This window comes from Lytechinus variegatus, chromosome 13 (genome assembly GCF_018143015.1).
Source record: "Lytechinus variegatus isolate NC3 chromosome 13, Lvar_3.0, whole genome shotgun sequence".
Taxonomy (NCBI): Eukaryota; Metazoa; Echinodermata; class Echinoidea; order Temnopleuroida; family Toxopneustidae; genus Lytechinus; species Lytechinus variegatus.
Window position 1 is genome coordinate 4,965,912 of NC_054752.1, and position 26,287 is coordinate 4,992,198.

Sequence of the window (26,287 nt, forward strand, 5' to 3'; positions counted from 1 at the left end):
CATCATTAAGCTTAGAATTAGATAGCTATCAAATCATTCTAACGTCTAAATATCCGTCTATCGCTTTTTGAAAGGGTCAATAATTTCAATCTCATAACTCGGGTATCAGAAGTGTCGGGAAGAGCCGTGGTGTAGTGGTTCTGAGTCTCGCCGTGAAAATAGAGGGTCGTGTGTTCGAATCCCACCGTGGTCTAGTGTCCTCAGGCAAGACGTTAATCCACACTTTGCCACTCTCGACCCAGATGCTGTCATGAATATTATTAGGGGGCCATTGCATCCTTGTCCAGTTGTTATAATTTGAACCTGGAATCGTTTCATTTATCGGGCCCTCTCATGGTGATGTTTGTCATCTTTCTAACGACAGAAAAAAACTCTCCAGCCTTTGTCCGAATGAAAAATGACAATTAGTCTTGTCTCAATAAAAGTAGTGCTAATTACCAACTACATCAATTCTTCAGTTCATTATGTTCATTGATATTCTTAATATTACATTAACATAGGTGTAGGTGTATCCTTGTCCAATCGTTAGAATTTGAATTTGATATCGTTTATTTTATCGGGCCCTCTCATGGTAATGTTTATCATTTTTCTAAAGAAAAAAAAAAAGAACTCTCCAGCCTTCGTCAGAATGAAAAATGTCAATTATTTATTATTATTATTATTATTATTTATATACTGCGCTTTTCCCAGAATGGCCCAAAGCGCTTACAAGAAGAAAAGGAGATTATTACAACTATACAAATGAAAACGTACAATCCTAAAAATCTGGATTGGAAAAAAGAAAGGTTTTAAGTCCCTTTTTAAATGAAGGAACAGATGGTGATTGTCTAAGAGTAAAAGGTAAGCGATTCCAATATTTTGAAGCGGTTATGGTAAAAGTCCTATCTCCAGCCAGTTTCTTAGTGATTTTATATGTGAGACGGAATGGGTCACTGGAGGCTCGTACATTCCTGCGAGGGGTGTATAGGGTCAAACAATCACGCAGATATAAAGGTGCCTGCTTATTGAGAGACTTAAAAACTAACAAAAGTAACTTAAAAACTATACGATGTCGTATGGGAAGCCAGTGTAACGATTCAAGGAGTGGTTTAGAGAAGTGAAATCTTGTTACTTGATAAATTATTCGAGCTGCCCAATTTTGAAGCCTTTGAATGCGATCTACTTGAGTAACAGGAATGTTAGAGAGAAGACCATTGCAGTAATCTAAACGGGACAGAACTAGAGAACGAATTGCATTGTTACAGGCAGATTGAGTAATATATCTTCTAATTCGAGAAATATTCCTTAAATGAAAAGTTACAGTAGTGCATATTTGAGAAACACGGTCAACCATTGACATTTCTATATCAAAAATTACACCAAGATTTTTAACAGTAACTGAAGGGCTTATGGATATATCGCCGACTGTTAACTTCAGATCTGGCAGATTGCGTAGACTGTGTGGAGAGGCCGCTATGAAGAATTCTGTTTTTGAGTCATTTAACTTCAATTTATTAACTGTCATCCAGTTTCTAATATCTGAGATACAGTTCTGAAGTCGAAACAGAGCGACAACTAAATCTCCTGGGATTTTCGGATTAAATGAAATATACAATTGGGTGTCATCGGCATAAAGATGGTAGTTGATACAATGATGTGTAATAATATTACCAACTGGTAGGGTGTATATAGAATACCCGATGGGCCTACTACCGAACCTTGCGGAAGACCAAAATCAAGGTTAGTGGGTTTGGATAGTTTACCAGTAATGTTAACTCTGGAGGACCATCCTGTGAGGTACGACTCAAACCATGACAGAGCTGTAGATCTCACACCTATTCTGCTGTAAAGACGAGATAAAAGAATTTTGTGGTCGATCGTGTCGAAAGCAGCAGATGAATCTAAAAGTGCGATCAAAACAACTCTGTTACAGTCAAGGGAAAACATGATATCATTTTTAACTTTAACCAATGCCGACTCTGTGCTATGATGCGACCTGTAAGCAGATTGAACAGAATCAAACATATTATTGCTTTCGATGTGTTGAACTAGTTGTACGCCGATACCACCTCCTCGAGTACTAGAGATTCTGGGATAACTTATGAATGTATAACCTGGTGGTGTACACTCCCCAATCACTACATCATCTGTTTCACTTAACCATGTTTCGGTAATAAACAGCATATCAACATCATTTTCTTGTACATACTCTGTTATCTCGGTTGATTTGTTACGAATAGAATGTGCATTCCATAGACATACATTATTATTGGATTGTACTACAGAGCTACATACAATAGGGACTGCCTTAAGATTATCACAATTGATTTCTCTTGAAACCAGAGACTTTGGTTTCCTTTGCCTTGTTATAACAACCGGTATAGGTGAAGGAATACAACTAGGTGGATCAAGAGATGTGATGTAGCTATCGGTCTGTGTTCTGACTCTATTCTTTTTCGATCTTTTCTTTCCTCGAAGATGAGCCTGGATGCCTAACTCCTTGATGTTCCTCCATACGTCGGGATGAACCTTTCCTCTGTTCTTTGAAGTTTTATTAACAATCCTTGACAAGTCATAATTATAAGTCATTGGATTCAAATGGGCCCATGCAGGATTGCTTCGAAGCAAAATCGACCTGTCGTACTTAATACTCTCTCTAGTTCCGTCAGAGTTCCGCTGAATAGGAACACTACGACATCTGGTGATGTATTCACTAGTTGGTCCTGGATTAGGACTAACATCGCCAGACTGAAGTATCTTGAGCTGAAATGTCGCAGACGAATTGTAGTAATAAGAAACTCGAAGTTTTGAGTACTTACAGTGAATCTCCTTAGCTGGGTGTCCTGTGTTGTATTCAATTTCACAAGGTAGACTTGCAGTTGACACTTGAAAAGCTAACACAGTGAGAGTGAATAGGCACAGTGTCAATGGCTCCATTGTGCTTCTAATGCAGGCATTCAATAGATAGAAACTGTCCGTTCAAGTTGAGCGACCTTGAATGGTGATAGCTGGACATATAACACACATGTACAAAATGGCTTACAGATTTACAAGCTCAAATCAAAACCATGTACAAGAACATCCAGTAATATCTCATCAATACAAGCAAGATACAGTTGCAAATTTGGCTACAAGTATCCTTGCAAATAACAAACCTATCTGGTACAATTATTAATGAGAAACAATATATGTAAACAGTAGAAATTATACACAGCTCAGAGAGCACCAAAAACCATGTCAGCCACGCAGGGCGACTTACAATAATATATATTAGTCTTGTCTCAATAAAAGTAGTGCTAATTAAAAAACTGCATCAATTCTTCGGTTCAATCTGTTCCTTGATATTCTTAATATTATATTAACATAAGTGTAGGTGCCATTGTATCCTTGTCCAATCGTTAGAATTTGAATTTGATCTCGTTTCTTTTATCGGGCCCTCTCACTGTGTTTTTTTAATAAGAAAAGAACTCTCAAGCCTCTTGTCCAAAAACATAGGCCTATTGGTCTTGTCTCAATAGAAATAGTGCTTAATACCAACTACATCAGTTATTCAGTTCAATCTGTTCATTGATTAGTAGAAAAATGATATTCTTAATATAATATTAACATAGGTGTAGGTGCCATTGTATCCTTGTCCAATCGTTAGAATTTGAATTTGATATCGTTTATTTTATCAGGCCCTCTCACTGTGTTTTTTTTAATAAGAAAAGAACTCTCAGGCCTCTTGGTCTTGTCTCAATAGAAATAGTTCTTAATACCATCTACATCAGTTATTCAGTTCAATCTGTTCATTGATTGGTAGTAAGATGATATTCTTAATATTATATTAACATGGGTGTAGGTGCCATTGTATCCTTGTTCAATCGTTAGAATTTGAATTTGTTATCGTTTCTTTTATCGGGCCCTCCAACGGTGTTTTTTTTTATAAGAAAAGAACTCTCAAGTCTCTTGTCCAAAAACATAGGCCTATTGGTCTTGTCTCAATAAAAATAGTGCTTAATACCAACTACATCAGTTATGCAGTTCTATCTGTTCATTGATATGATATTCTTAATATTATATTAACATAGGTGTAGGTGCCATTGTATCCTTGTCCAATCGTTAGAATTTGAATTTGATATCGTTTCTTTTATTACGCCCTCTCACGGTGATGTTTTTCTTAATTAAAAAGAGAACACTTCAGCATTTTGTTCAAATGACAGATGCCAATTGGTCTTGTCTCAATAGAAATAGTGTTTAATACCAAATACATCAATTACTCAATTCATTCTGTTCATTGATTTAATAGTAGCAAGATGAAATTCTCAATATTTCATTAATGGGATGTGAACGAACTAGTTATGCTGTTTATGTAATTTTGTACTCTAATTGTCGGGATACGTGTTATATGGTTAGTCACGCGGATACCCACAAACAGGTCTTGGATCTTGCTACAAGGCTAGCACGGGTTACAAATAACTCGTGTCAACGGTGTGTCAAGGCACGCAATGGATTAGTCCATGGTACTATGCTAGGCTCAGATTTCAGACCACTTTAATCCTTCTAAGACAAAAATATGAGATTGCGCCTAGACGGAAGATGTTATGTGACTACACCACGTACACGTTAGCCGTTTGGCTGCCGCGGCAACAACAACTTCTCCAATAAATAATATTTTTGATAAAAGGACGCGAATTGGTATATTTTGGACATTATGAAAAATACGAGACATTTGGCTTCCTCCTGCTCGTACGCACGGGCGTCCGTCGATATAACACATGATATTTTTATTAAAATATGCACCCTTTTTCTTAAAAGTTGATGGAGAGGGGGAAAAATTAATCGTATCAAATCGGGGTATTCAGTAATGAGTACAGGAGAAAGTATATTTCACTGATTTTCATGATTCATTCCATTTGATTAACTCATCTATTCGTGTTTTGGGGCTAATCTTTCCCTTACGCATTGCTTTTTGGCAGAAGTTCTATGGAAAATGCACCTTTTTTCACACAAACTTTGAGACACTCTGTATTCATTCCCCCATTGCTCGAGAATGAATGGGAAGTTAACGACGGGGTTAAAGATTTATTGAGGAACGGAATGTATATTTCATGAAAATGAAAGCCATTTCCCCATTGGATGTTATCTTCAATACGTGTTTTTTAGATGAAGTTAGTTGTCGAATAGGCTCTCCTGGCATTTGAGGTCTCTATCGGTGACGTCACTCAGGATCGTCATGCCTGAACCATCGGCCGGGCAGGGGTCGCAATGGTAGTGTGATTTATGCATAATGCACTCGATTATACAATAATCTTGTCCTCCCGTTCAAATGAATGTGAAACTCATATAATTTTCATCAGAGCATTCAACAGGAGTACTGTAGTACACATTTCTTTGTTATAAGTGAATTAAAGTCCCTCCAGTGAGTTTGATCACCCCTATCATGAAAATGTATCACCCCTACATTGAAACACAGTCAGCTGTTTGCACTCAGGGTCACTCCGTGACCTGTGTGTGCGTTCAAGAGTTGTACACGATTTTCTGTCTCATTTCGGCAGAAATCTTTCATAATGTGCATGGGAGTGTAATCGGAATGTCTTTTTTAAATTCTAAATTACATGTAAAAAACATAAGGTATACAACTTAGCTATTTCTCGTCCTTTGCGCTTTTTTCTTCCATTGACTCTCCTATTTCTGATCATTGGCTCAGATTGCCCATGAATGTATGTGATAACAATGTATAAATCTGAAATCAAATATTTTTTTTTCAAAATAACATCACACATGATCGAGCGCGATAAATTGAGCTGGCAAACGTTGCCTTATTATGTTTTTACCATGAATGACAAAGTGCATTTTGTTAAATTCATTTTGATATATATTTGAACCCCGGGGGCCACTTCCAATGACGAGTGGATACCGGGCGCGACCAAAGTAACGCGTAAAAAGGATTTCGTTCTCAAAAATTGGCACGTTACGTATGCAAGAAGCATGATAAGGGTGTCAAAAGCACTAAAATTTTCACAAAAGGGGTATACGTTTCGCTGTTAAAGCGAGCTACGTCAAATTTGGAAGGGTAAAAAACGAGACTAAAATTCTCTATTAAGAAAATTCTCTGTGCCCCAACACTACGTATTTAGAGTCCGATTTGAGCGAGGTGTGGGATCGAGATGTGCGGCGCTAAACCCAATGTACAGTGTAAGTAAAGGTAAAGCCGATGTTCGTCACAAAATAATATTGCAGTACGTGTTTAGGGGGTCGATTCAGGGAATACTTGTTAAGGGTATCGTTTTGTTTTCAATACTTTTAAAGGGTAGGCTTTCATACGCCAAAACTTGTTAAGGGGGGACATTTTCACAAAATGGAAAATACCTGCATGTGGAGGGTGCCTTTTGAAATCTCGCGGTCGCACTTAGTACCCACTCGTCAATGGAAGTGCCCCGTGGAATTTTAGCACAAGATGGGGGGGGGGGGGTGATGATTATCGATGCTAAACCTTTCTATCTTTCGAGACAGACAAAAACCGACCCCGAAATTGCATTGGCGTCTTGAAGTAAAACAAAAAAAATGGATCAAAATCGAAATTTGTTACATTTCAGAGAGAAAATACTGATTACGTTTTTTTTTCAACATGCAGATATAAAAATGCATACATAAATAATAGCCCACATTATACACTATTAAATTTCTCTCGTCACTGCCCCCCCCCTCTCGCTTTTACACACACGCCCACCCACCCACAAACGTATTCACTCACACCCAATCGTGCATGCGCACCAACTCCAGCACACCTGACTTTTTTATCACTCTCAATCGTCATCTTGCAATAATGCAATTGCTTTCATACTTTAAAGATCTCACTTCCGACATCATTTTTTCTCTCTCTCTTCACTGAGCTCTCTCCCCTTCTCGCCCTCTCTCTCTCTCTCTCAATTATCCTCTTTCAATCATTTATTATCTAGGACTTATAATTCAATGAATGCATTTCTCGCTTTCTAGTTCCCTCCTCTCTTCTCTCAGTCACCTCCAATCTCTCTCTCTCTCTCTCTCATCGTCTCTCAAATCATTCACAGTATTTTTACTCTTGAAATCACGAGATTGTGCGGCTTCTATTGTGAAAGATGAATGCTTTTATTGAAACATGAAAATCATCTAGCATGAAGAGAATAAATACCCTGGAATATGTGATCTAATTTTTCCTATACAAACATTACTCACGTCACAGACTATCCTATTCAGGTTTGACTAAAAGAAGAATCATGGGTTTTTACCTAGATTTTCCAAAATGTCTTGTTTACGAAATTGATGAAAGTAAAAAAAAAGCAATGGATTTCGCTATCATTTTAGTACATAATCTAGTTGCAAAGCGTTTCATACTTCAATGTGTTATCACTAGTCGTATGAATAACCATTCTGGGTTAAGTTATTATTTAGCCAATCGAGCACTTTGTGTAATGTCGAGTTTGGCCATTCCCATATCGTCTTATATATCCACTAGATCTAACAGCATTTATGGTATATCATTATATGAATTATGTATCACATTTCCATTATGTAAGTACAATAGACTTAATAAAAGCTATACCCAATCTGGGCATTATACTAAATGACATTTATTTATTTATTTATTGATATATTCATATTCCACAATCATCAAAGTACATTTCGTAATCATGTTTACAATGAAAAAAAATGCATAACATATGCAGGATTGAAACGTAGCAATGAAATGAAAAAAGTGGAGGGGCCTACTAAAAAGCAGAGCTTGTAAAATGTAGACCCCCTATCAAAACTTTATACAAGGGTAGTATGATACAAATAGAGTAAAATAATCAGCACAATTCTATAAAATTATATAGATATAAACACTGTAACACAGATGTATTTACACTATATACAAAAGTAAATATGGACTTTCCTTTTCTGTCTCTTTCACTGCTTGTGTCTTTGCTTCCCCCCCCCCCTCCCCCTGTCTCCCTTTCTCCCTCTAACTAAAGTCTAACTTCTTGCTGATTCTTATTGGTCCCATTTAATTCCTGAAATAATTCGTCTTACATGATTCCTTGAGGAGCGATGAAATTTATTAAAGCGGAAACCCAAGCATGGCAATGATAGAGACCAATTTTCATTTTATTGATTGTTTTTATTAAGGTCAAGCCCACCCAAAATAATGATTTGAATCAAGAGAGAAAGGTCAAGCAAGCATAACGCTTACAGATTCTTTTAAAATCTGATTGAAAATTAAAAAAAAATAAATGACATGTTACAGTTTCTCAGTTTTTCGGAAGACAGTCATATGCTTACATGTAAAATAATAACTCAGTGATATGCAAATGAGAGAGTCAATGATATCCCTCACCCACTTTTCTCTTTTATTATTGTTTGACATTTTACAACTTTCAATGTTTACAGATTTGACAATAACCAGCTTAAACGAAATTGACTTGTTTGCTTTTTCTTATTACGTAAATCTACTTTTTTGTTCGGGTGGACTTTTCCTTTAACATGATGAAGCAGATTAAGATATTAAAATTATCTAATATAAAGTATATGAATAAAATACATTTTAAACAGCCCCAAAATGAAAGAATACCGGATAATACGTTCAATAAACTTTCCCAACCTTCACTAATATTCTAACTTTATTTAGAAAATCTTTTGAAAGCAGATTAAAAAGATGTTAAAGTTAAGTAGTGTGAAGAATATGCTAATGATCAGTAAATCGGTTACCTCCCGGTTAATAGTAAAAAATATATTCTAATTATAGCTAACATCCCAAATTTACTTTAAAAATCTCCTTTGGTAATACAAATATACAGGTTTGTATTGAAATGATTTAGTCTAACGTATATGCAAATATTTTGCTTACTCATGGTTAATAGAAAAATATAATTCATAAAAACAATAGACGGTCTCAGAAAGCGTTTACAACCCCTTTTGCAGACTATAGCGCTAATATCCTATTTTCATTTAATACTGCTAAGTATTGATACAAAATCATTTCAGGGGGCCGTTTCATAAAGTGTTCGTAAGTATAGCAAGTTAAGAGTGACTCTAAGAACGACTGGTGAACTTTTCTTACGCGTTATAAACCATCGCCAATGGTGTTTACCATTTACCAAAAGAAAGGATAACCAGTCGTTCTTACAGTCGCTCTTAACTTACGAACATGTTTATGAAACACCCACCTCGGCCGTCACATGGCAAAACGATGTATCTGAAAATTTTGACTTTTTCAGGTTTTGACATTTGGGGGGGGGGGGGGGTTTTCAGGGAGCTCTTTTCATTTATCTTACTCTCATAATTACAGGTATTTTCATTTTCAAGATAGCATGGGCTATCTGCAGTACTTTTTTCAAATTTGCCAACTCGTTTGATGGTAGAATGATGTATCTTACAGATACACTCCAAAAATGCCGCAGTAGAGCGCAATGTTTTTCGGTAAAAAGGTGTATCTGTTAGTTACACCTTTCTGCCATCAAATGAGTGAGCGCACCCCAGCTTCGTGAAATATGGCAAAAGGGTGCATCTGCAACATACATCTTTTTACCATAATCGGTGAGCCACGAACTTCATAGACTAGTTTATGGCAAAATAGTGTATCTGCAACATACATCTTTTTCCACAAATTGTGCGCCACGAAAGTCAGAGACTAGTTTATGGCAAAATAGTGTATCTGCAACATACATCTTTTTCCACAAGTTGTGCGCCCCGAAAGTCAGAGACTAGTTTATGGTAAAAGAGTGCAGGCGCGGATCCATGGGGGGCCGAGGGGGCCTTGCCCCCCCCCCTTCGGCGAAAAAAAAAGAGAGAGGGAAAGAAAGAGAAAAAGAGGGGAAGAGGGGAAAGAAAAGAAGAAAAAGAAGAAAGGAAGAAAAAAAGAGAGGAAAAGGAGGGAAAGAAAAAAGGAAAAGAGAGAGAGAAGAGGGGGAAAAGAGGAGGGGGAAAGAGAGAGGAAAGGGGGAAAGAAAAGAAAAAGGGAAGAGGGGGAAGGAAGGGAAGGAAAAGAGAGAGGAAAAGGGGAAAGAAAGAGAAGGAAAAAGAGAGGGAAAGGAAAAGGAAAAAAAAGAGAGAGGGAAAGAGGGGAAAGGAAGAGAAGAAAAAGAGAGAGAGGAAAAAGAGGAAAGAAAAGGAGGAAGAGAAGAAAAGAAAGGGGGAGGGAGAGGGAGGAAAGAAGAGAAGAAAAAAGAGAGGGGAAAGAAAAGAAGAAGGGAAAGAAAAAAGAGGGGAAAGAAAGAGTAAAAAGAGGAAGAGGGGGAAGGAAGAGAAGAAAAGGGAGGGGGAGAAGAAAAAAGAGGAAGAGGGGGAAGAGAGAGGAAAAGGAGAAAAAGGAAAGAGAGGAAGAGGGAAGAAAGAAGAGGATAATAGAGAGAGAAGGGGAAGAAAAAGGGGAAAGGAAGAGAAGAAAAGGGAGGGGGAGAGGGGGAAAAGAGGAAGAGGGGAAAGAAAAGGAGAGAGGAGGAGGGAGGAAAGAAGAGAATAAAAAAGAGAATGAGGAGGAAAGAAGAGAAGAAAAGGGGAAGGACGAGAAGAAAAAAAAGAGGAAGAGGAGGAAAGAAATGATGTTCGAACAAAAAGGGCGCTGAAATGATGTTCGAAGGAATGTCAAAATGTTGTTCGAACTGGGGGCAGAATTGATGTTTGAACGGGGGGGGGGGGGGCGAATACATGTTCGACGTAGGGGCGCCAAATTGATGTTGGAACTGGGGGAGCCAAATTGATACTCGAGCTAGGGGTGGGGGGCGAAATGGTATTCGAACTAGGGGCGCCAAACTGATGTTGGACCTACATGTAGGGGCGCCGAATCGATATTCGAACTAGGAGGGCGCCGAAATGATGTTCGAAGGGATGCCAAAATGATGTTCGAACTGGGGGCCGAATTAATGTTCGAACGGCGGGGCCGAAGTGATGATCGTCCTACATGTAGGGGCGCCGAATTGATATTCGAACTAGGAGGGCGCCGAAATGATGTTCGAGGGGATGTTAAAATGATGTTCGAACTGGGGGCGCCAAATTATTACTCGATCTGGGGAGGGGGGCCGAATCGATTTTCGAGCTAGGGGGCGCCTATGATACTCAAACTAGGGGGGCGCCGAATTGATGTTCGAACTAGGGGGGTGCAAAATTGATACTCGAGCTAGGGGGGATGATATTCGAACTAGGGAAGGCAAATTGAGTTCGAAGGGATGCCAAAATTATGTTGGAAGGGGGGGGCAAATTGATGATCGACCTACATGTAGGGCCGCCGAACTGATATTCGAACTGCCGCCTTGTCGTTGGCTCATTGTTCCATATATTGAAAGTTTGAAATGCCTTGGCCTTGAGGTTTTTAGGCATGGCCTTGGGGATTGAAGCCTTGGTCTTGGGTATTAAAGCCTTGGCCTTGGAGGTTTGAGCCTTGACTACAACACTGATGGATATATTGATAAATATTATTTACAGAAATTTTAAAGTTTATTTTCACACACTAAGAAATAAATGTTCAAAATTGAACCCCGAAAGGTTGATGCAAAATCAGCACCCTATGGGTTAAAAAATTGAACCCTGCGGTTGGGGTTCATTTTTGCACCCTGCAGGTTCAAAACTGCACCCCTAAATTTCAAACCCCTAGGAGAATATGCAGAATATATAATTTAGTTATTGCACAACCAGTTTTCATACGCGGCGATACAGGGGCGTCATCCCCGTAAGATTTTTCAACCCCTGAACCATAAAAAAGAAAAGAAAAAAATAATGGGAGTACCCACAAGAACGAAGAATGCCTACAATGCAAGAGAGGTTTCTGTGAGAAGTAACTGAACTAGACATTACCCATTCGGCAATGGGAGTCAATATTTCGGAACGATTATTACTTGACTTGAAATTAGGGAACCCTAAGAAATCCTGGATCCGCGCCTCACTGGCGGCACCTGGCTCCCGCTCACATAATTCTAGCAGAGCCGACTCTGACGAAATTGAAAGCATCAAATGGTTAAAATAGAAATCGCTCGAGTTTCCCGCTCGCATTGATTATTTTTAAAGTGATATTACATTTATTCATGAACACATCATTATAAAACCATTATTCAATTGCCTCTTCTTCATGCATAGGCGGATCCAGGTGGGGACCCGAGGGGTCCGAACCCCCCTATTGGTAGAGCAAAAAAAAGGGGGGAAGAAAGAAAAAGGAAGGAAAAGAAAAGAGAAAAAAGAAGAGGGAGACGAATGAATAAAATAAGATGAGAGGAAGACTTGGACAAAATATTTTATGTCACTATATAAAATTTTCGCTCGCGCTTCGCGCTCGCATTACCTGACATATTTCTCCTTGGAAATCGAACTTTCATAAATTTTTGTGATTTACATATTGATTTTTAAAAAGTGCTCTGTAAAAATGTCAGTTTTATGGTCTGAATATTAACATTTTCCAATTGCGCTGCGCGTTCGCGAATTTTGATTTATCAGGTACCTATTATTTTCATGTAGGACTATTCCATAAAGTTTTCAAAATACCCCTTTTCAGGTCTGATTGTCAAAACGCATCAGCTAGCGCTGCTATGCTTGCATTTTTGATTGGCGGGTTATGTATGTCTCAATATTGATTATATAACAAACTACTTAAAATCCCCTTTTCATGACAGTTTATCAAAAATTTCGGCTCGCGATTTGCGCTCGCATTAATGGTTAAAACTATATCAACTAATTAATGATGCATCCTATTCATGAATAAAAAGGTGCTTGAAATGTTCAGTGTTCAGGCCATAATATCATCAGATTCCGCGCCCTCATTATGCATTAATACTAAGATATCAATTTAATAATTAAATTGTCACTTTTGTTTTATCTCGCGCTTAGCAAGATGAATAGGAAGATATATAGTCATCATATTCAAATGATTACATGGATGTCAAGGTCCTATGTCTCAAAATTAAAGTAATAATGAAACATATCAGCTCTTTATCAAGTGCGATTTATATCCACCTTACAAGTTTCCTACAAACATGACAAAGTGTTTGAAATATCAGATCGGAATATCAAATATTTTAAGCTCGCGCTTCGCGCTCGCTTTTTTTTCATGATAAAAGATTGTTTAGAATGCCTAGATTCTAGGTCTAAATCTGAAACACGCGCGCGCATTTTCATTCAGTTATCCAGTTTCAGATTACAATATCAAAAAAAATCTGCTCGCCCTTTGTGCTCGTATTATTAATGTAGGAAGATCCCCTTTCTCATCCCTTTCATGATTTACAAAACACGAATAGAGTATCCCGTTCAAGTTCGAAATCTCGATTTTTTTATGCTCGCGCTTCGCGCTCGCATTTATTTGATTGTGAAATTTAATGTCTTCATGGCTAAATGCAAGCAGTCCTTAAAAGGCACTTTTCAATCAGTTAAAAACGTGTACAAACATTTTCTGCTCGCGCTTTGCGCTCGCATTATTAATGTAGGAAGATCCCCTCTTACTCATCTTTTTCATGATTTAGGAAACATGAATAGAGTGTCCCGTTCTAGGTCTAAATCTAGAATTTTTCTCATTTATATGTCTTGTCCTGGGCATTCTATTGTGATGTGTAGTGTACTGATATTTATTTTGTATTGTAATGTATTATGTATTTCTTTGTTGTTTATATACGACAGTAAAGTGATGATTAAAGAAAATGTTCTTATTTGTACACTTATTGCACGTATACGTTCTAAATATGACATGAATTATATAAAACATCTCCATTGCTTTAAATGATAATTAATTTCCTCAAATTATTCTAATTTAATCATTTTTTTCATTGAAGAATTTGCCTAATTAATGAAGTTTATTGAAATCAATGAATCAAATGAATGATCATTCCTTCAGTATTTTGAATTTATGTATAAAATGATTATTTACAAGGTTTCCAAATAAATAGAATTAAGGCATTTTAAAGCTCGTGTCTTATTTTTTTCAATTTGTACCAATATTATGAGATATGACGTGAGCGATATGATACTGTTGTTTGAAAATAGGTTACAATTATGTAGAATTGTAGACCAAAGAGAAGAAATGCATTTCGCAACATATCACCTGGGTTTCTCTTAGACCAATCGAAACGTTACGAATCAAACACAGAGGCACACACCAACACGCACACACCCCCAAAAGCACACAAACGCATTAATTCATACAATGAATACACATATATCAAAGCAATAATTATCTGATAAAGAATACTGATCAATTTGGACTAATTACAGAATTTGATATAGTCCTTAATCCCAATCATGAACAAATGATCTATACATCATCACTTTGCCATAGTTCGTCCAAAATGAACGAATGGTGTTTCTGCAGATACACCCTTTTACCATGATTTGACCATGAAAACCAATTGGTGTATCTGCAGATACATCATTTTGCCATGATTCGACCACAGAAACTAATCAATGTATCTGCAGATACACCTTTTTGCCATGATATCGCCGTAGAAACTGTATGATGTAACTTCAGATACACCATTTTGCCATAATCGTAGGACTAATATGGACAGTTGGATATTTTGGCTAAATGCTGTATCTACATAAAAACAGTTATTTTGATGAAAATAACAAGTTAAATATGATGAAAACTATTAAGGAAGATGATTTAAATGACATTCTAATGAATCTAACTAAATTCAATACTGGGAAATTTTCTTTTGAAGAAAGACAAAAGCTGTAACTTCAAAGTGATTTTTCTACGAATGTGCATTTTGCAGATACATCGTTTTGCCATGTAACGGCCGACCTGTTAGCACGAAACATGAAACGAATGAAATCGATTACAAACCAAACTTATCAGGACCCCTATGTGATTACATGTAGGATCATCATAGTCACAGTATAAAAATACTACATCATTTTCTTACTGGTTTATACATATTTGAAAATTCAAATTTCATACATAATATTTCATACTGTCATGTTTTGGCGATCCAGCCTTACAGGGTTTTTTCATAACCTCATGGAAAGCCACGGAATAGATTTTGTATCTACTCACATTTTATGTTTCTTTGCATTTTTATCTTATTTGCGAAAAACAAATTATACAACAATTGCGGCAAAATAATCTCCTTCAAGCCAATGCATCTACAATTATAGGCCATGTTTAAAAAAAATATAGCAGCAATTGATAGATTTTTAGACTATATATTATAGCAAAATCACCTGTTAAATCTACCAAGTTAGATTAAATAGAAGTACAAGTAAAGCATTATCCGTGTAAAGAACCAAATCATACATAACTGTAAAAATGTGTCCATGTTTTTTACAGTAGATTTAGATATTCTAATGATATAGTTGTAGTATGTACAAATGATCTTCTATAATTGTTGGTTAATAGTAAAATATGATACATGAAAACAACAAAAGATGCATGGATAAATCGTGTATAAAACAACAACTATGGCAAACATCCCATATTCCCCATTAAGTTTTGATCGTCTTTCCCAATTAAGTTAATTTACATTCTTTATATATGAAAAGATGTATAGTCACAACAATCTTGAATAAACAAATCATTGATAGAAATAACTTCAGTACGCATGAAAAATGAAAGAAATCTAACCGATTTTAGATCTTATAGGTGATTATAATAAATGCGCCTGCGAATACACAATTTCCTCCGTCCGTGTCATTCATACATAACTGAACATAAATTTACAGCAAAGCAGTCACTGCCCGATATACTATTGAAATAAACGTATTTACATCAGCCAACCACAAACATCTAACTGATCATGTTTTTAAAGCGAATGAATCAATCTTTATTTGAATGTGTTGATGTAAAAACCGACAAGCAATCAGCGAAACATTTTTTTGTTAAACTCTTGCATATATTCATTTAGATTCTTAATAAGAAAAGATGTAGGCAAAACAGTTTCGATTACACAAAGCATTATTAAAACAATTTTCGATAAGATAAAAATGAAAGAAATCCAACAAATTGCAGTTATCATTTTTGAACATAAATCTAATAAACATTCCAGCAAGCAAAGACCCCCATAGTACACCCAAATTTCCGTTCCAAGGCATAGCAATTTTGTCTTATTGAGAAAAAAACAAAGAAAGCCGCTCCAAGGCATAGCATTTTGTTCTTATCGAGAAAAAAAAGAAGAAGGAAATCCGCTCCAAAGCTTCGCACATCTTTCGTTACGCCGTTCCGGTCGTATTGGTCTGCTGTAATTTTGGTGAAAAGCGGCCGCCGAGCGCTGTCCGACCATCGTCTCTGGGCGAGCGCACCCGGCGGAGGCCGCACTAGCTGCATCATGCACGCATACCCGTTCCATAGGGGTGCCTACGCACGTACTCACACGCTGGCGATCCGTTCTAAGGACCCCCGTTTTCACAAAATTGTAGTTCTGAAGCCCGTTCCGAGGACCCTCCTTTTTACAATAAGCCCGCTCCAAGGCCTCCGTTTTTTATCTCGCCCGCGGCACATCCCTACCACTTTTTTGGTCGAGTGCCCCCTGTAAAATGGATATTGGACCAACTGAAAAAATACAATTAGACTAACTAAATAAACACAACGGCTATTAGACCAACTGGCTATTAGACGAGATGGTAATTAGACGAAATGGCTATTGGACTATGTTGATAGTTGACTAACTAATGGTAGACGAAATTATATCAGACCATGCGATAGTGGGGAAAAGACAGTAGACGAAATGGCAATAAAGGGACAAATATCCATACAAAGAGTAATCCTGATTTCAAAATAATTTCATTCTCTTTTTCGTGTCTCAAAATACTAAGTCAAAGCATGTTTTATATCTTATCTGTAGCTCGAGTCCTGAAGAAAATACCGCTGCGACATTATGCGTTGCGACATGTGACATTATGCGTTAGAAAAACTACATTATGCGTTGACTGCGACAAGTATGCGTCGGTTGTAACACCCCCCCCCCCCGGGGGATGTAATGCGCATCAAGATACAGCAAACGTGACCACGATCCTCTTTCAAATCGCAACATTATTATGAGAACAATCATAATTGATATAACTTGTTTTGAAAGTGGTCAAAAGTACACAATATCAATGTATAAAGGGGTATAGCGCTTCCTGTAATTTCAATTATCATTAATGAATCAAGATATCACTGAACATGCATTCATTGTAGCGACTACTGATTCATTACCATGATAAGACCTTGGTAGCTATAATACACGCGATGGACTATTAATTTTATTTTAAACGGCATGATAACGTAAATGGGGAACAGTTTAACTTTTCAATTTAACATATGGAACTGAAATTAAAGAAATATGCACGGGTACAGTAATATAGAGCTGCTATGCAGGTACAATTAATATCAATGTTTACTCAATCGAACAAAGCAACAGCGTATAGTCTGGTATAAAATATTCTGACACAATGAGTATAATAAAAAAGCATACCCCTGATTGGTTTTCAATATAAATATGAAGCCTACCCAAAAAGAAACCATGGATTACAATGAATGTTGCGTTTTCATTTTTTTTTTTCTTTTCGATTTGAAAGCACATAGTAATAAGATGCAGCAACATTCCCAATATCACTTGTTTGTTCGGTATTATTATCTGTCATGGATCTAGAGGATGAATCGCTTTTTGAATATGAGAATATTATCTCCATCACATGCAATCATATTCCCTGATGACGTCATCATCACTCGAGATAAGACAAGATAATTGAATCCATCCCCAGTCTAGTTGATAAAGGGAATGATGCTACTCTTCTCTTCTTCATATCACCCTCACTCATCACCTGATCAATCACACACGTCTTGTACTCATCATCTGATGTCACGACGTAGAGGTCGTCTGTCATACAATCAACACACACATTCAAGATGACATCACTGTGGGGGATTTCCCTATGATCACCCTCTCTGTCAATGATGAGTGCTCTGCGATCAGGTGGTGAAGGTCGAGCGATGATGTGACCTGATGACAGTACATCGCACATTACTATCTTCTCTTTACACGTGATGGTATTGATAATCTCATCATTAGCTGGGTTGATGACGTATATCATAGACTGACCATCTTCAGCAGCGATGATCATCCCATCCTGATCGATTGCAACGCGCACCGCTACATCAGTACGCGTCGTGTTTCTTGGTATTGTGACGTCATTGATGTGATTCCACTGTCTGTCGTATACACTGATGCACCCAGGTAGACTGTCTCCTGTACAACCTATGATGCATCTACCACATACTACCTTGTCATCATTCAGTACTGCACATGAGATTATACATGATGTATCACTACCGTTGATCACTCTCTGTGTGGTTTTACTGTTCAAATCTAACATGTAGGTATGTGTTCCACCAATAGTAAAATCTGTGATCATCACCTTATCTTCATCTATACATCCAACAATGCGCGGATATTTCATTTTATCTGTGACATTGATTGTATCAATGAGCTTCCACTCTCCATCATACCCATCAATTCTTCCATCATACTTCTCTCTCCCAACACCCTTCACAAACCTCACACCTGATACAACACGATTTATTTCTTTCACCTCACCCTCATTCAGTTGCTTCTTTAGTTCCTCACTCACTGATGCATGCACACGATGTCCATCTGTGACAATATTTTTATCGTCTTTAAGAATTCTGTCCAGTGTCTCTTTTGCTTTCTCTGCTGATTTGGTGTCGTCTTGCCATGATTTTTCAAGCTCTCCAATCTTTCTCTCGATCATTTGAGCGATGTTGTGAATGTCTCCATGAAGAATGCGTTGTTTATCAATTATCGGTTTTCGTCTTTTCTCTGCAATCGAACGATTTTCTTCATGCCGTGTCCCCCTCTCTTCATTGTTCTTTTCAATTTTATCCTCGAGCTTTCGAATCTCCTCCTGGAGCTTTCGAATCTCATCTTGAAAATCTTCATTTTCCCCATCAATCTCGCTATTGATTTTATCAGCATCTTCCTTTTCCCTGTCTCTGTCTCTTTCGATCGCGTTTTCGATTTCGGAATCAATATAATTCTGAATAGTTTGTAGATGTTCGTCTTTAGCGTGTCTGGTCTTATGAATCTCATTCCCATAGATGCGACATAACTCTGATTTATCACTCGCTCTATTCTTTAGGATGCTGAGATCTTCTCTATTGTTCTTCAGTGCGATCATGATATCCTCTTGAACGCACTGTTCTCGGCGATGATCTGTCAATGCACATGAATAACATAATGCTACGTTATGTGTTCTGCAGTACAAGTCCATGATTTTCTCGTGTTTTTCACAGAAGAGATTAGGTGCACCTCTTCGTACTATTCCGATGCATTCTTTTTTCAAGGCGCAGTCATGACAGAGCTTCTTCTTTTCCTTCACGTAGAACGTGACGTCAGTAATCGATTCACAGTCGGCTTCTTCACAAACAGCGCCCTTTTCTACTGAGCTGAACTTAGACGCCATAGTGATCAATGTTTTACCTACAGAAGGGATAAGGAAAAGGATAAGCTAAACTGGAAAACAAAAACTGTGTTTCATGAAAAAAATATAAAGAGCGTAGCAAAAACGGTAAAAGGGAAGAAAATGAATTAAGAAGGGAAGGATAACGTGTCTTATTTCCTCGTTATTGATTACTCTCCGCCCCTCCCTATTTTACATTCTGCAGATAAAACTGTATATTCAGATTTGATTAGATTGATTTATTTCCGTTTCACAATTGTTCATAATATGATAAACATAACATAACAAGGTTGGAAATGCTACAAGCAAAAATATAATATGTATTATTATAGAATTAATGAACACAATTCATTAAATAAAGATATCTCAAATGACATTTGTATTAAAAGTAAAACGGAGGGACTTGCTGAAAAATGGAAAGCTTGTATAAGAGGCAAGCACCTTACTTCAATTAAAAATTTATTTCAATCAGTCAATCGATCATAAAAATACAGGTATATACAAATTAGATACAAACATGGGATTGGCAGCCCCTATAAATTTTCATTAAAAAAACCCTGTGGGTGGGGCAACACCGGGTACAATTAAATACAAATTACATACATAAAGAGTGAACAAGAAATAACATTGAAATACAATATACAAAAAAGAAAGAAATAAACGAAACAATGGGCTAATATAGGGGAAATAAACAAACAAGTAAACTAGAAGTAATAATTATAAATCATAGTGACCTACAGTGTGCTATTGGCAGGAGTTTTATACTGAGCGGAAAATTCAACTTTTAAGAGTTTTTTTAAAGTCATGCAGAGTTTTACTTTGTTTAAAGGGGAATGAAACCTTTAAAATAAGTAGGCTTGTGTCGAAACAGAAAAATCAAAGAATAAGAACAAAGAAAGTTTGAGAAAAATCGGACAAATAATGAGATAGTTATGAACATTTGAGTATTGCATTCATTAACGCTATGGAGATCCTCCCATTGGCAATGTGAGAAGGATTTGATGACTACAATAATACTATTGTAAACTGTGAGAAAGAAATTCGGGTACCCGAAAACATTCCAGAGCCAAATTTACAACAAAAAAACTCGAAGGATTCAAGTTTACTTTATCAAGATTTTGAAAACATATTTGCTGTAAAAGGTCTTCACTTTGTACATCTAAATGTTAGATCTATTCTACCAAAAATTTCAGAACTTTTCAGACCCAGGTGAGGTGAATGGGTACCCGGTAGAATTAATTCCTTGAATGCATGAGCGCTGAGAGGCAGCTCGAGCTAAAGCCGGGGTAATAATAATAATAACAACGCGCCTCGGAATAGAATATTTCTAGATAGATGGCGCTATATAAATGCCTATTATTATTATTATTAACTTCGAATTCTTTTTAAGAGAAAGAATCTTGCAGTCATTGCTTTCACAGAAACATGGCTAAATGACTCGGTGAACGATGAAGAAATCAATATAGATGGATACAAAGTAATACGCAATGATAGATTATTAGGCTCTGGGGGTGGTGTATGTTTTTATGTCAGAAATGATATTGCATTCAATATCATAGATGTTTTAAGTACAAGTGATTCTGAATCACTGTGGATTAATTTGCTTCTACCAAGATCAAAACCAATTATTGCTGGCGTCATTTATAGGCCTCCGAAAAGCAATCAATTTATTGAGAAGATGTCAAATATTCTCGATACATTAAAGAAAGATGATGAAATTATACTTTTAGGCGATATGAATGTTTGTCTATTTCAGAAATCTCCACTGGCAAAAAAATATACTGACTTATTGAGTCTTCATGGATTTAGCCAACTCATCAAAGATGCAACCCGTGTCACACACACATGTTCTTCTTTATTGGACCATGTGATTTGTAATAACGAACAAAAAATAAGTCAAAGTGGTGTTATTGATCTTGGTATAAGTGACCATTCTTTTACTTTCTCTACACGAAAGAAAATTAGGCTGGCTATAGGTGTTCACAGAACCACTGATATTAGATCGTTGAAAAAATATAGCGAAGAATCTTTCAATCTTAAATTGTCTGCCGTTGATTGGTCAGATTTAACCCAATGCACTGACGTAAATAAGGCTTGGTCAATTTTTCAAAATACTTTTATTTCAACGTTGAATATGATAGCGCCTCAAAAACGGATTAGACTTAAACAGAGATCAGAAAACTGGATGACTAAAGATATTATTTCTCTTATTCGAGAAAGAAATGTGGCGTATAGAAAAATGAAGAAAAATCTAAGCGATCAGGATTATGACACGCTTTCCAAAAGATACAAGAAATTAAGAAATATGGTTCAAAGAGAGGTGAAAAAGGCCAAATTAGAGTACCTTCAAAATAAAATAGAAGAAAATAAAAATGATTCTATAAGACTTTGGCAGAATCTAAAAAGTTTGGGATTAAAAAAGAAAAATGGAAAGGACCAAGAATTAGTCGTTTCAATTGATGGAGAATTATGTCATGATAAGATAACTATTTCCAATGAATTCAATTCCTATTTTACAAATGTCGCAGCTACGTTGGTAGATAAACTTCCATCTTGCAAAGACATTTTTAGTGCAGACAGAGAAAAGATTCGTGAATTTTATGAAAAAAAAATATAAGCCAAGATAAATTTGAATTATTACCTGTTAGTGATCAATTCATTTTTAATGAGTTGCGCAAATTAAATGTATCAAAAAGCACTGGTTTAGATTTGATACCTGCTAAATTTCTAAAAGAAGGAGCAAAGAGTTTGTACAAACCATTAAATTTCTTGATAAATCTATCTATCTTTACTAGCACTTTCCCAGAGGATATGAAAATTGCAAAAGTAACTCCTATTCATAAGAAGAAAGATAAAACTGCTGTTGAAAACTATAGACCTATCAGTGTTTTAAGCATAGTATCCAAAATTCTTGAAAAGGCGGTATGTGTTCAGATCGAAAAATATTTTAAAGAAACTGATATGATTTACGAATATCAGTCAGGTTTTCGACATGACTATTCGACCGAGACATGCCTTATTCACTTGACTGATTATCTGAGAACAAATATTTCTAAGGGACAATTCGTTGGGATGGTACTTCTAGATCTTCAAAAAGCATTTGATACAGTTAATCACGGCATCTTATTAAAAAAATTACAAATATTGGGTTTTAACCAGGCTACTGTAGCATGGTTCAAATCCTACTTGTCGAATCGACATCAAGTAGTGGCTATTCGCGATATTCGTTCCAAAATTATGCCTATAACGTGTGGAGTTCCATAGGGAAGTATTTTAGGCCCAATCCTATTTTCAACTTATATCAATGACATGTCTATTTGTATAAAAGCTGGCTGTAAATTATTATTGTATGCAGATGATAGCGTACTACTTTGTTCAAATTCCAACCCAAAATTTGTTGAGGAAAAACTTAGCGAACAGCTGTCTACATGTGTCGATTGGATGACTGATAATAGATTATCGTTACACTTAGGCAAAACCGAAAGCATTCTGTTTTGTTCTAAAAGTAATCATAAAACTTCATTTGAATTTGAAGTATCATACAATAATAAGATAATTCAGAGGAAAGAATCTGTAAAGTATTTAGGCATTGAGTTGACTAGCTCCCTTTCATTTTCATCTTTAATAGAATCAATCGTAAAAAAGGCGAATGCCCGTTTGAAATTTTTGTACAGGTATCAAAGTTGTATGGATCAAAAAGCAAGGCGTATTCTCTGTTTTGCACTTATTCAGAGTTTATTTGACTATGCTAACCCTGCTTGGTATAGTGGCATAAGCGAACTCGATAAAAAGAAGTTGAAAATTATACAGAATAAAATTGTTTGATTCATTAACTGTTCTGGTCCCAGAACCCATGTTGGCTATACCGAACTCACTGGAGCAGGTTTTCTTGAAGTCAACAAAAGATCAAAGCAGCTTATTTTGCACCACGTGCATAAAATCTATCACAATAGATCGAACCATTACATTGGATCAAACTTTAATCTCGTTACCGAAATACATAACTATAATACAAGAAACAGCCATTTCAACTTTTGCTTACCAGAAAGGATAGGGAGTATTGGTAACTCATTTTATTACAATGCTATAAAACATTGGAATTCCCTTCCCAGTTATATAAAGGAAATAGGAAACTTTTTGCATTTTAAGAGGAAATTGAAAGAATATCTTTCACTTGAGAGTCAAAAAGAAGATGCAAATGATATGTTATACGGTTGATTAAGCCTGAATACTGACCTAGGTCTTTTCTCTTCTCTACCAGGTATTATTATGTATTTTACATAGTGTGATTGAAGCTTCGATATGTTCTTTCTTCTATTTCTATTTCTTTTATCTCTTCCTATTCTCCTCTTCGTGTTGTTATTGTCGTCAACGTTTTTGCTGTTGTTCTTCTCCTTATTTTCTTCTTCTTCTTCGTTATATTCTTGTATATATCTAATTTATTGTCTATATATATTATTTATTGGTAATACTAAATTCTGATTTTTTTCCGTCATTTTTAATATGTAAATAGTATAATTGAACCATTTTATTATCTTAATTCAGGACCCCACTGGAAATAAGCTTTCGAGCTTTCGTGGGTCATCCTGTGCAAGCCTGTTGTTTTAATGCTACTGTATATATGTTATGGTGACTTGCCAAATAAAATCAATCAATCAATGTGTAATGTCACATGTGATCAACTTTCCCTTTGATGAACTATAAAATACCCTCAAAATTCCTGCTTTTTCTTGTGGTGATACAAACTCTTTATCCATGATGTATTCTTTAAAAATATGTATTACACGCCCTCCTATATAGAAGAACACATGATCAACTGATATATGTGATAAAAGGGGCAATTTAAGGGAAATATATACTAAAGTAATGGGGAGAATTGTTCACGAGTGATATCACACATCTTTGTCGCATTGCCAATTTGAGGATCTCCATAGCATAAGTGATCGCAACATTCAAATGCGCATAACTTTCTCATTATTATTTTATTTCTCAAACTTTCGTTGATCTGTTTCTTTGATTTTTCTGTTTTCACACAAGCTGTCTTGTTCCAAAAGTTTCATTCTCCTTTGATATCACTATTCAAATGATTCCACAGCTTAATAATTCCTCTACAACGTAAATAATTTTGGGTGATTTCAGTTTTTGGAAGATATTGGTGAAGATCTGCTGGATGACGCGTAAAGTATGAATGGAAAGAGGCATTTGTATTGAAGAGATTTTTCAGTGCATTAAAAATTTACAACAAATAAATATTGGGTCTTAATGATAATTTTGTTTAAAAATAAATACAAAAAAATGTTGTGCACTTGAGAAAAACGTAACCGATGGATCGTGTGAGAAAATATTACTTTTACGATATTATAAGAGATGTGGAGGTGAGACAGGAGGGACAGAGGAGTGCAGTACACTAAGTAGAAAGAAAGAAGGCGGGCAGCAGGAGCACATTGGCTAATTGCAATTTTAAGAAGAAAAAATAATCAAACAAAGCATGACTATGTATATGAATGTAACGTCTTCTTCCTTTCGGATGTGCGAGATCTTGTAGTATAATTTTAAGAGGGGAGGTGTGTGTGTGCGTGAGAGAGAGGGATAGAGGGGGGGGGGGGGGGCTGTAATACCTACATTGCCATCACTACATTCTATTTAATTGTTTCGTGTATGGATATTTTGATATTTTTCATATCAATAAAACTTGCACCGAAATATAGTCTCATTACAATATAACAGTCGAGTTTATTAGCACGGTAAGATATGCCCATATTCATGATGTTCACTTGAAAAGCTTTATAGATGGAGTTGCATCAACATGTTTTCAAGATCTTGCCATGCCTAATACACATCATCAGCTCAGACCATGACACCAGGGGCCTATTGCATAAGACTTTTAACCTGAGAAAACTCTGGTAAAACTGAAAACTAAGGTTAGTCTGATTTCTACCATTGAATTTAACACAGGCCAAAAACTCCGGTAAAAACAACCTGAGTTTTCTCCGGTAAAAAGTTTTATGCAACGGGCCCCAGCTTCTTCGTAAGACCCCACATGATTAGCCCTTAACAGTGAATAGACATTCTATTACACAACAACAAGAGTATGTTAGGGTGAGTGAGCTTTCTTTGCAGGAGCACCTTCTCTTACTAAACATTAAATTCAAGAATCATTTCATCATAAGGAATGCTCAAATTATACTGATCTTTACTACCAGTTATTGACACTGAGACACTCGTCCAAAAACTCTCGCATTCTTTATTTTCTCGTCTGCGCCTCGAAATGGTACATTTCGAGATGGATCGCGATATACAAAGGCACGTTATCGTTATTACTGCAATCTCGATTATAATTATTCTAAATTCTAATGACGTATACACTTTAGATTTATTCTTACCCTTTTCTTATGTAAATCCGATCTGAAATTGCGGATAGTTGGTTCTTCCAACGCCTGTTGAAATAGCAAAGGCTGACAACACCCCCAGATACTAATCACGATGACATGATCATACCACTCAACCTTATATTGCACTTTGACGTCTGTTTAATCTTAATTTGCATACAATTTATTTCGTTATGCACAATTTTATTAACTATTAATGCCAAAGGTGTGTATACTCTTCACGTATAAATAAGATATATCAAAATAGAATAAATATTAATATCATCGAACAGGATTTAGATGCAATAAACAAGCCCTTTGGACATTGTCGTAATCTTGGTAGGAGATGCAGGAGGTAAATTAGTGGGCTGAGGGTAGAATATGTAAATATTAAAGATAGCAATATAAATATACATGTATATTTACATGACATAAATGCAATAAACAAGCTCTTTTGATAGTGTCGTTATCTCGGAGAGAGAGAGAGGTGAATTAGTGGGCTAAGGGTAGAATGTAAAAAAAAAATCCGTATAGGGGTTGGGGTGGGGTCGTCATGGCAATTAAATGGTGGG

The 26,287-nt window shown here is 36.3% G+C and overlaps 1 protein-coding gene across 1 annotated transcript; it reads right to left on the minus strand.

The window, feature by feature from the left end:
* Nucleotides 1-17,476: 17,476 nt before the first annotated feature.
* On the minus strand, nt 17,477-25,857 carry LOC121426911. The gene is made up of 2 exons (XM_041623323.1): nt 25,731-25,857; nt 17,477-19,367 (listed from the first exon to the last, which is right to left on the minus strand). The coding sequence occupies exon 2, from the start codon at nt 19,348-19,350 to the stop codon at nt 17,593-17,595; it is 1,758 nt and encodes a 585-aa protein (XP_041479257.1). The 5' UTR covers nt 19,351-19,367; nt 25,731-25,857; the 3' UTR covers nt 17,477-17,592.
* Nucleotides 25,858-26,287: the final 430 nt, after the last annotated feature.

Bases quoted from the DNA above. Each gene is read 5' to 3' on its own strand.
- LOC121426911 (XM_041623323.1), bottom strand. From the start codon at position 19,350: ATGGCGTCTAAGTTCAGCTCAGTAGAAAAGGGCGCTGTTTGTGAAGAA.